Genomic DNA, 10,740 nt, shown 5'->3' on the forward strand with positions numbered 1-10,740 from the left:
ATAATAAACTGTAATTTGACAACTTTTGTGCTTTGTCTTTTTGACATGCGAGAGATTTATTGTGTTGTGTGCTTTAACATCTGTAAAATGCCTATGGACATCTGTACAATGACTTTTGTTAACTCAGGAAAGACACATGGTAGTAGAACTGACTCTTATTTCTTAGTAAGTCAGCAGTGTTCAATGGTTTGTTTGTGCCTTACCTTATGACTTGTCTTCTACTACAAGTATTTTCCCGTAGTTTTCTCAGTAAATATATTTCTAAAGGTGCTATTGCCACGAAATTTTCACCAGATGTCGGTAACAACCTAAGCATACAAAGAAACCAAAGTAAATAAATTCAGAAATTAAGTCATGTGTAATACAATGGAATAACAGGGGAAAAGTATTGAACGCACTTAGTGAAATGTATTTAATACTTTGTACAAAAGCCTTTGTTGGTTATGACAGCTTCAAGACACTCAAACTTAAAAGATATAAGATTGAAAACATTCGACCAAGAGGGTGTCTGCCCCCGAGACCCAATCTGGGACATGGTTCCACAGGAGAGGAGACTGATAACTGAAGGCTCTGCCTCCCATTCTACTTTTAGAGATACTAGGAACCACAAGTAGGCCTGCATGCTGGGAGCACAGTGTTCTGGTAGGTACATAAGGTACTATAAGCTCTTTAAGGTATGATGGAGCCTGACCATTAAGAGCTTTAAAGTGAGGAGAAGGATTTTAAATTACATTTTATTTCTCTGAACTTCATTAGAACTACAAAGCACACACACACACACACACACACAGACACACAGAGCAGGCCAAGACCGTAGGAGGACAAAGTAAAGGTACACAGGAGCTCTAATTTCCACACTTTTATTAGCCCCGGGGACCCGAACATCTTGTATGTAATATGAATGTGTAGGGGGGTGTACAGTGTGTGGTCATTGAAAATGTGTTCTGATTTATGTTCTTCACAGCAAATGAGCCAAGGCCAATGACTCTGAGCTGAGTGAAAAAATAATTTATTGTATTGTTTTTCTTTTGATAAAAAATGAAAACGGGTCCCACAGTCCAAAGTGCTGAAAAGAAACCTTGGACTGTTTTTATTCTCCTCTATTAGTGATGAGTAATAGGTGGCTCTAGCTTTACGGAGGGCCTTTTTATATGTTTTAAGACTGTTTTGCCAGGCTTTGTGAGATTTATTTTGTTCCCAAACAGTCCCAAAGTTTGGTTCATCTACTGTATAGTCCTGTATGCTTTGGGGTTGAGTTTCAGCCTCAGTCATAAATACAATACAGCTCTACCAGGAACTACTGCTGTGGCTCCTTTGATGTGAGTGCTGCTTAAACAGACAGACGGGGTGTGGTCACACAATTCTGTCAACTGGTCTGGTGTATTCATGCATTTTCAGCCTCTCCCTGGAACACTGCAGAACTTATTTCATTACAAATACCTTCCAACAGACGCTCAGATGCTGTGAAGTGAGAATGCTAAGCTGTGGATTTGTTCAGGAAGGAAAGGTTCATATTGTGAGGTAGGAATTCAAATAATACGACTGCATAAACAGACTTTTCATCACAAAGAGTATTTTTACAGGAGCTAAAGCATTTTGTGAAACTGTAAATGACTACTGGAGTTATTTCAGTCTTATGGCAATAAGACAGTAGCAGCTGGACCACCTTGCTGTTTCTATTTCTACCCTGAACATTACCTATAATTTAAAGTATGGAGCGTCTGAAGTTAGTCCTGCAGTATTTCCAGTCCAACTCTGAGTCCATCTCCAATGGCATCTGTATCATCTTGGCATTGGTCAGCGTCAAGCTCTACACCAGCTTTGACTTCAACTGCCCATGCCTTCCTCAGTACAACAAACTGTACTCTCTGGGAGTGATGATCGTCCCACCCATCATACTGTTCTTTTTGGGTGTCCTGGTCAATCGACATACAGGCGTCATGATGGATGAGTGGATGAGACCTGTTGGAAAAAGATCCAAAAATCCTGCTGTGGTTAAGTGAGTCCAAAATTTCCAATCCATTAACAACTCATGATGCGTTTTCCTGAACATTTTCAACCACCAAATGAATCTGGCAACCCGCACAATGGATAAAAATGTTTTACAGAAGTGCTTGTTGGAAGGATGAACTGTAGTTAGTCAAGAAACATTTCTGTTTGAGTACAGATTAAACAATCCACTCTACGCTGTGTCTAAGGTGCAGTGGTCTGAGTGTAGACTAGAATGATGGGGGCTTTTTATGTAGCTAAATCGAGGTCATATGTTGTCTTCATTCGAAAAAAGAGATTAAAAACTGAAAGAACAAGTTTTCATATTGAAATTTGAAAAATTTGAAAATAACAAAAATAATTATTTTATTTTGAATAAATTATTAATTTTAATCCAAATCCTTTTATTTTATTGTTTTTGTGCATGATAGACCGCATAAAGCTGCATTCACACCAAAAGTGTCTGACGCGAAAAAAAATCGCTTGTATCGCGCTGCTTGATTAAAATATCAATTTTTGGATCATCGCTTCATTCGCTCTTGTGACGTCGGGAGAAACTTGCCACTGATTGGTTGTCGCTGCGATGTCGCCTGAAAAATTCAATTCTTTTAACTTTATTCGTGCCGCTTCAGACACTTCATTCGCGCCATTTACATTGATTTTCTATGTAGACTTGGTTTTTGGTCTGAACGCCCCATAACAAAGACAGAGACCTGAAACTCAAAAAAATATTTAAAAAAAAAAATGAGATTTGAAAATGTAAGATTTGTTTGAAAATAAATAATTTATTCAAAATAAAATATTTTTGCTTTTTTCAAAGTTTTAAAATTACAATATCAAAATTTGGACTTTCAGTTTCAAATCTCTTTTTTGAATGGAGAAAAACTGTTTAAAAACTGATCCCAGCAAATGATAGTAATGATAGGTTGATCGATTGTGAGTTTCAAAAAATATTTTTTTAATTTCAAATCAACCAGAAAATAAAATAACTACCAGGTTGAAAACAAATAAATTAGTACGTTTTAGAGGTGTTTGTAGAGGCATGATTTGTGGCTCAAGTCCATGTTCAAAGTTTGCTGTGATGGTGGTGTTTATTGATATCCCAGGACATTGGTGAGTGGACTAACTCAGAGCAAAAGAAATGGAAGCAAGTGAAAAAAAACAAAGGAGCATGAAGTGAGGCCATTTGCATTCAGATAGGAACTAGGGCCATCTCAGTCAGGGGGGAGGTGGTTCCCAGACTGTCAGATGTCGAAGTTAAATGAGAGGGGCAAAAACAGGAGGAGGTACTGTAGCAAATGTTAAAATCCTCAAGGGGCAGGAACGATCAAAGGGCTGTTATCAGACGTCACTCAGTTAAAGGTGAGATCATCAGGGGCAAGAGTGACTATGGCCCAGACGTCACTTGATTATCACGGCTCTGCCCAAATATGTATTTCTTCTTTCTTCTTTTGGAATTTTGGACAGGGTAAGGCTAGCTGTTTCCCTCTACTGCCAGTCTTTAGGCTAAGCTAGACTAATCACATCCTGACTCTGTACCTAATGCAGACATGAGGGTGGTATTCATCTTCGCTCCTCTAAAGTGTTTAATTCCTTTTAATGTAGTATTCATCAACACCATAGACTCAGTACTACATTGCAGTTCTACAAAAATGGGTAGGCTAAAATGAATATATTGTTTCCTGTATATGCTGCTAACAGTATGCCACAGACCGGAGGCAACTGTATTTTTAGAAGTTGTAGAGATTGTGAGGCTTAGAGGACAAATATTGCTCCCATCTCATCCTGCAGGTATCTGTTCTCAGCCATGATCCAGAGGGCCCTGCTGGCACCGATGGTGTGGATCCTGGTTACTTTGCTGGATGGAAAGATCTTCATCTGTGCCTTCAGTGTGAGTGTTGACCCTGCACTCTTTTCAGGTAAATGCAAACACACAGGACATTCTACATACAGTAGATATATACTGTACATATTCAGTGAGTATTTTCAGTATCCTCTACTGTTTCAGTGGCACAGTACTAGTCTCTCTAATGACTGTGGTATCTCTCCTCAGGTTTGCCCAACAACACAGGACTAGATGTGATCAAAATCATGGCAAAAATACCGTGTAAGGAGGACATCATCTTCAGTAATAGCTCTTTCCGTAAAGCAGTCTCTCGTTATGTTCGCTGCTACTCACAAGTAAGCCAGTTCTCTCTCTCTCTCTCTTTGAGCGTTTAAACCTTTTTTATTGCTTTAAATATTGTATACAGCATGACATGAATTAAATGAATATTACACAAAACACTGCTCGGTTGAAGAATTAACAAAAAAATTAACAATTATTATTGTATAATAGCATACACACAGGGACATCAGCTCTTCTCAATATGCAAAGAACAAACCTAATCTATTGTAGTTTCTACTACAGTAGTGGAACAGGGCTATTTGCTGCACAACACACAACTGAAGGTCTCAAATGCGATAAGAAGACAAGAAATTCCACCAACTTACTCTTGACTAGGTTCACCTGTTTATTAAAAGCCATCCAACTGATGTCCTCTTGAAGCTGGTTGAGAGAATGCTGAGAGCGTGCAGAGCAGTCATAAAGGCAACCTGGCTAATTTGAGGAATCTAAAATATGAGGCATATTTTGGTGTATTTCACTTTTATGTTTACTAGACGATTCAATGTGTGTACAAGACTATGGTCTTGATGTTATCAGAATTGTTCAATGTAGAAATAAGTCAAAATAAAGTGCGGACACGCACGCACACAAACACACACAGACAAAGAAACAGATCCTTGTACTTTTATCTTAATGAGGGCCCTGAGTAAGTGGTATGCATCTGAAGGGGTACTGCTGCGTTCCATTTACCTCGGAAGTTGGAAGTCGAAGCTTGGAATGGCGTCACACCTGAGTTTTATTTGTTCCAGTCAGAAGTCAGAAAACCAGTTCTAGCCAGGTTAGCCATTGATAGCAATACCAGTTGATAAAAACACATGTTGCTTTAGCAGCATAGCAACATGTCCACAGATAGAGGCAGGATCAGAGGTCAGTCATCCCATACAGACATCTACATCTCTGGTGTAGTGGAGACACTGTTTCTTAATGACTTCAAACATATTTTTGATATTTCTGTACTGTAATTTCTGATTAACAGCTAAATTACCATAATGAATATTTTCTAGACTGACTGTTGAGTCTTCAGTCTTTACTTTAAAGCAGAAATTTGTATGGCGTGAAATGTATTTATTGAGACATATCTATAAAAATCAAAGTTGACAGTAAAACATGTCCAGTTGGGCAACAGACACAGCAATGAGATGATCAGTCAGACAGGTTGGAAGCAAACCTCCAGGTTAGTCAAACTTATTTGAAGAGAAAATGAAGGTGAATAGTAAAATTATCAAAGAGCCACTTATTGCTTCAGCATTTCCCGTGTGTACACTTTTAGTGAAAACACCAAATAAAGTTGTTTGGATAAACTCTTGTCCTATTTCTTGTCCTGTTGGACTTCCTTGTAGCAATGTCACCATGTTCCCAGATTTGGTATCATAGCATATAGAAATGAGTATATTTACCAAAAACACCTAAATTAAAGTAAGCCAAATATATCCTTAATAATTGAGGACTATAGGATATTCAAAAATAACTCTGATAACTGTAACTGTAAGGAAATGTAGTCATACTAGTCAGGTGATCAGGCTTTTGTTATTGTGTTTGCCTACACCCACACCTATGTTTAAGAGTATTAGGGACTTGTGGTGCTACTGATTGATGGCCCTTTGTGGTCTCATCACAGTTTCTACACCAAAGGACTCATACCTTTAGTTGACTTTGTGTAGCTAACCTTCCTCACCTTTTCTAGGCAGTTGGCTGGTCCATCCTCCTTTTGCTGATTGTACTGGGAGCACTGGGACGCCTCATCAAACCCTGTTTCGATGACCACTCCACCTTCCTGCAAACGCGCTACTGGAGCAACTACCTCGATGTGGAGCAGAAGGTCTTTGACGAAACCTGCATCCTCCATGCTCGAGACTTTGCCCGGAAATGTGTGGTGCAGTTCTTTGAGGACATGAGGGAGGACACCATACTCCATATCCCCCATCCACCCTTCAATAAGCACTCCAAAGAGGAGTGGGAGGAGGAGGAGGAGGAGAGACTTCATGGGATAACAAAGGAAGAGCAGGTGGATCAGCTGTTCACCAAGTGGTACTACAGTAAACCTGAACTGGATGTGACCAGGATCGCCCACAGACCCAGAATGTGTGTTACCTGGGAGAACCATGAGGGGAAGACTTTGTATTCGGATGTCTAGGATATACTTGGTGGTATAGTGGTGTAGCAGTCGGATCAATGTGTGTGTCATGACCAGGTCAATTAAATTAGCAAGGTTACCTGAGCTTGCTAAATTCAAATAAGTTAAATCTTATATTGATCTTTTGTCTTGCCACAACTGTATCATAACACACAAATCCTTTTACTCTGAGGTGCACATTCTTAAGTCCTAAATTATGCTATTTTAGTTCACAACTGTCCACTATATTTTTAAACAATAAATATGGTGATATTATATATTTTCTCTCTTGTCAACGAATCCTTTGTGCATACCTATATCAGCAATAAATTGATCCCACTAAGTACTGTGTGTGTGTTGCACTGGGTGACATTACCATGAACACACACTCTGTAGTAGTTGATTTTGATTCAATCCCACACACACTGTCCTGCTGCCAGAATAACACCTTAAAGCACCAAATAAGGATTCATCTACCAGTAAAACTAATCCCCATATGCACAATGTTGTCCTATAATCTTTCTCCACGCTTCTAAGGCCTCTAAAACATTTGACTGGTACTATATGTCTTCAGCTAAAAGCAATGGGCTTGGGTGTGAGGGCCACAGACAGGGTGGGAACGTTAGGAAGTACTGAGAGACAGACTAACACATTGTGAGTTTTATTTAAAATATTTTCTGTATATATACTTTCAAGATAATATAGCACTGATAACACCAGGCGTCCATTTTACTTATCATAGTTAGAGTTTCTCAGCCTGTGAAAAAACATCTTTAATATCTTTGGTGAAAAGCGGCACATTTCAAAATGCTGGTCAAATTTTCTGGACTGAACACACATCGGGGGCCATGCTTTCTTACCAGAAAATCATTACAACATGTTTGTCCATTTTAACAACAATTTCATGTCATGGACATATCCAACTGAAACAACATAAAACATGAAATTTTATTCCTATAAATGTTTATAAATGTGTGTGCGTGTGTGTGTGTGTGTGTGTGTGTGTGTGTGTGTGTGTGTGTGTGTGTGTGTGTGTGTGTGCGTGCATGTGCATGCATGCAGGTGAAGAACAGAATCAAATGAGATTTCATCTTTTCCACCATGATGGAAACCTTTGACTTCATTCGTTTGTGTTTGGAAAAATAGTTGGCCCATGTTTTGACAGTCATTTGAATATGTTAGGGTTTGGGCTGGCTGATTTTGCATACAGGTAGGTCACTTTATCTGGAGCTCACTCACACACTGATGGAAACATGCAAATGAACATCTGGAACTTCAATCAGAAACTCTGCTCTAAAGCTGCACTAATAAGTATGCTAGCAGTATGGCAATAACTGTGGGTCCATTTTGGATAGACTGCAATGAAATTATGTACAGGCATAAATGTTTCCCAGAGGATGTAAACTACTGACTTTGATGACTCCCTGACTTTTCCTTTACCACCACCATTTTGAATATTTGTTGGTTTAAAAAAATGCTTTTTTACTGTGTTTAAACAAAAAGAACAACATACAATGGCCCCACCCCAGACAGCCATACAACTCATCAAACAGAGGAAAAATACGAAAATAAATAACTAAGGACATAAATAAAATAAATAAAACTTAAATAATAATAAAAAATATTGACAATACTTGAGTAAGATCAAATAACAATAATAAGGAAACATGAAATACAATATATACTTTAATTTAAAAAAATAACATATTCAACATTGAGATAAATATACTGACTAAACAAATGGGGTTAAACAAAACATTGTCTCCATTCCAATCTACTAACGACAGTTTCAGTAACCATGTCGCGCGTGTCCCATGACTGGGGCTACGAGAGGTGTCTTCCATTCAGACAGGGGCCTTCCCTTTAAAATTAAGGGAGGTGGTCACCTTCCCTTGACCAGCAGACCTGAAAAACTTAATTTAAGATGAGATGTTCATGAATGTATGGTCGTACATTCATGAACATCTCATCTTTTCCCCTTAAAACTGCCTGTGACCTTTCATGGAGCAGGGTATTAAAAATCTGTCTGTGCCACAGGGTAACACTTGGAGAAGCTTTAATCCCCTTGTGCAAGATGTGTTTACGAGCAATCAAAAGGAGCTTTTAAAGAAGTTTTTACTGTGATGCCAGGAGATGTAATTTTCTGGAAGGCAGGCCTAGGAGAAAAACAACAAGATCCGGTCTAATTTTTCTCTTAAATATCCCACTAATCACTTGAGAAATAAATGTCCAGAATCTGGAAATTAGTTTGCGCTCCCAGAAGCAATGAAAGTATGTCCCTCTATCAGAATGACATCTGATGCATAGAGGAGAAAGCGAACGATCCATTTTACACAAGGTAACAGGAGTGATATGAAGCATATGGGGAATATGGTATTGAGTCTCCCTTAGTCTGTTACAAGTAAGTGTCACTCTGATCAGGTCTATAGCCATCTGCTAGTCATCTTCAATATATTCAGTACCTAAATCTCTTTCCCATTTACAAGAGATATTTGGTAAGTCGTACCTATCACAGGAGCTGAGAGTCAAGTAGAAGCATGATATGGGGGGTATTCCAGGTAGGAGGTTCAACAAACTCTGAGTCTAACCCAGAACTCTGAGTTGACTTACTCTGAGATGGGAAACTCTGAGTATCCGGTTCCAGAACAGCTGATCTGAATTAGGTAAATCAACTCTGAGTATGTTAACCTTGAGTTTAGCGCGACCACTATACAAAGCCATCATCAACGGAGCCCCGATACCTTGATTCACCATGGCAACTACTGAGAAAAAAAGCTCGAGTTACGTCACCTCGCTGTAACTGGAGCTCCCCCTGCAGGCCTGTGGCGAATATGATCATATATTTCACAAAAAGTAACACCGCTGTAGACGCTAAGTAGAGAGAGTCAAGTCTTAAGTTTTAATGCACCACTCCACTGACTTAACTTACCTCACTTAAAATTGTAGCATACAGGTGAAAAAGTGGTGTAACGTATTTGGAAGCAGCTAAAAATGAAATAAAAAAACATAATTCAGAAAAGTAAGGCACATTTTGCTGGGCTATGATTGTACCTCGCTTTGATTTTATTCATAGTTGACGTAGGCTATTAAACAAAGTAAATATTAATTCAGTGGCTACTTCAACATGTAGTAATTTAAACCTCAAACAGAAAGCTGCTTAACACACTGTCCTCTCATCTAATATCCTGCTTAGTAGATTAACATTTTACACGATTTTAACACTTTTATTTAACACAATTTTACATATAATACATATTGGAGTCATTGATTATAAGACTAACATGTGACGATGTGTACATGAATATTAAATAAAATACTTCCTAAAAATTAGATTAACAAGAAGGCAGATATGGCCGGACAATGTTAAGAAAGGATTGAGTGTAATGAACAGTGATACCGTTCTAACAGATATTCATCTCTGAATGAAAGCACATCCAATTGAGCCCTGAGTACATCTCCCGACATAAGGCATTGCGAATTAATTCTGCCTCGATATCTATCGGATTGCGAAGAAACGGACAACCCATGTCTGGCAGCTTGCTTCAGGTGGGAGGAGACAGGTAGAAACTCCGGGTTTCTTAAAGAAAACCTGCCAGCGAGCAGGTTATGTTCACAGAGTCAGTTACCATGGTGACTGACTCAGAGTTTCAGTTACCTCTCTTTCTGGAACGGATAACACAGAGTTTCCCTCTTCTCAGGGTTAACTTACTCTGAGTTTTCACATAACCCGCTTTCTGGAATACCCCCATGAAGTGTTTTCCATGTTGATGTTCCAAAATAAACCTCTCTATGTCACTACAAGGGAAGGTAGCAGGAGAAAGGATAACCTAGGAAGATACAAGATGTCTTATCTGCAGGTATCCAAAAAAGTGTTGCCTGGGAATATTAAACATTTCCTGTAGTTGCTGGAAAAAAACATTGGCGTTAAATAAGTTACTACGGAAGTACATGGATTAGCTACCATCTGCACGATTTCAGAAACCCAGTTTTCGGAAACGTAAAGCTCCAGAGAACGTCGCCGACAACCCACCTTGTAGCCGACCTCCATGGGATGCTCATTGGGCTGTTTAAAGAGGGTTTTGGCCTCTTTAACTGTGTTTTTTCTTCGTCTTTTGTCACACTGATCGATTGCAATCCGTGACCCGCCATTGGAGGGTCTCTGCCGGCCGGCCTCGCACCGGTGTTCTGGCAACGGGTTCCTCCGGCCTGTGGGATGTCTTGTAGATGACAGCCAGTACCATCTGTTTATGCTAAGTAGAAAACTGTATAATATTCAGGAACCTTCTCACGTTGCTGGTCGAGTAGCGGCCATGAACGAAGTCTGTCTGGTCTGATTTGATAAGAATTGGCAGCAAATTCTCTAGCCGTCTAGAGAGGAGTTTTGAAAGCAGCTTGCTGTCAACCTGATAGGTCTGTAGGAGCCACACAATTCTGCAGGTTTACCTTTTTTCAAGATGAGTGATATATTAAC

The 10,740-nt window shown here is 39.2% G+C and overlaps 1 protein-coding gene across 1 annotated transcript; it reads left to right on the top strand.

Annotated features, from left to right (window-relative positions):
* Positions 1–1,712: 1,712 nt before the first annotated feature.
* On the top strand, positions 1,713–6,290 carry calhm3 (calcium homeostasis modulator 3). The gene is made up of 4 exons (XM_062430934.1): positions 1,713–1,999; positions 3,781–3,908; positions 4,043–4,170; positions 5,841–6,290. The coding sequence occupies exons 1-4, from the start codon at positions 1,713–1,715 to the stop codon at positions 6,288–6,290; spliced, it is 993 nt and encodes a 330-aa protein (XP_062286918.1).
* Positions 6,291–10,740: the final 4,450 nt, after the last annotated feature.

This window comes from Scomber scombrus, chromosome 12 (genome assembly GCF_963691925.1).
Source record: "Scomber scombrus chromosome 12, fScoSco1.1, whole genome shotgun sequence".
NCBI classification, from domain to species: domain Eukaryota; kingdom Metazoa; phylum Chordata; class Actinopteri; order Scombriformes; family Scombridae; genus Scomber; species Scomber scombrus.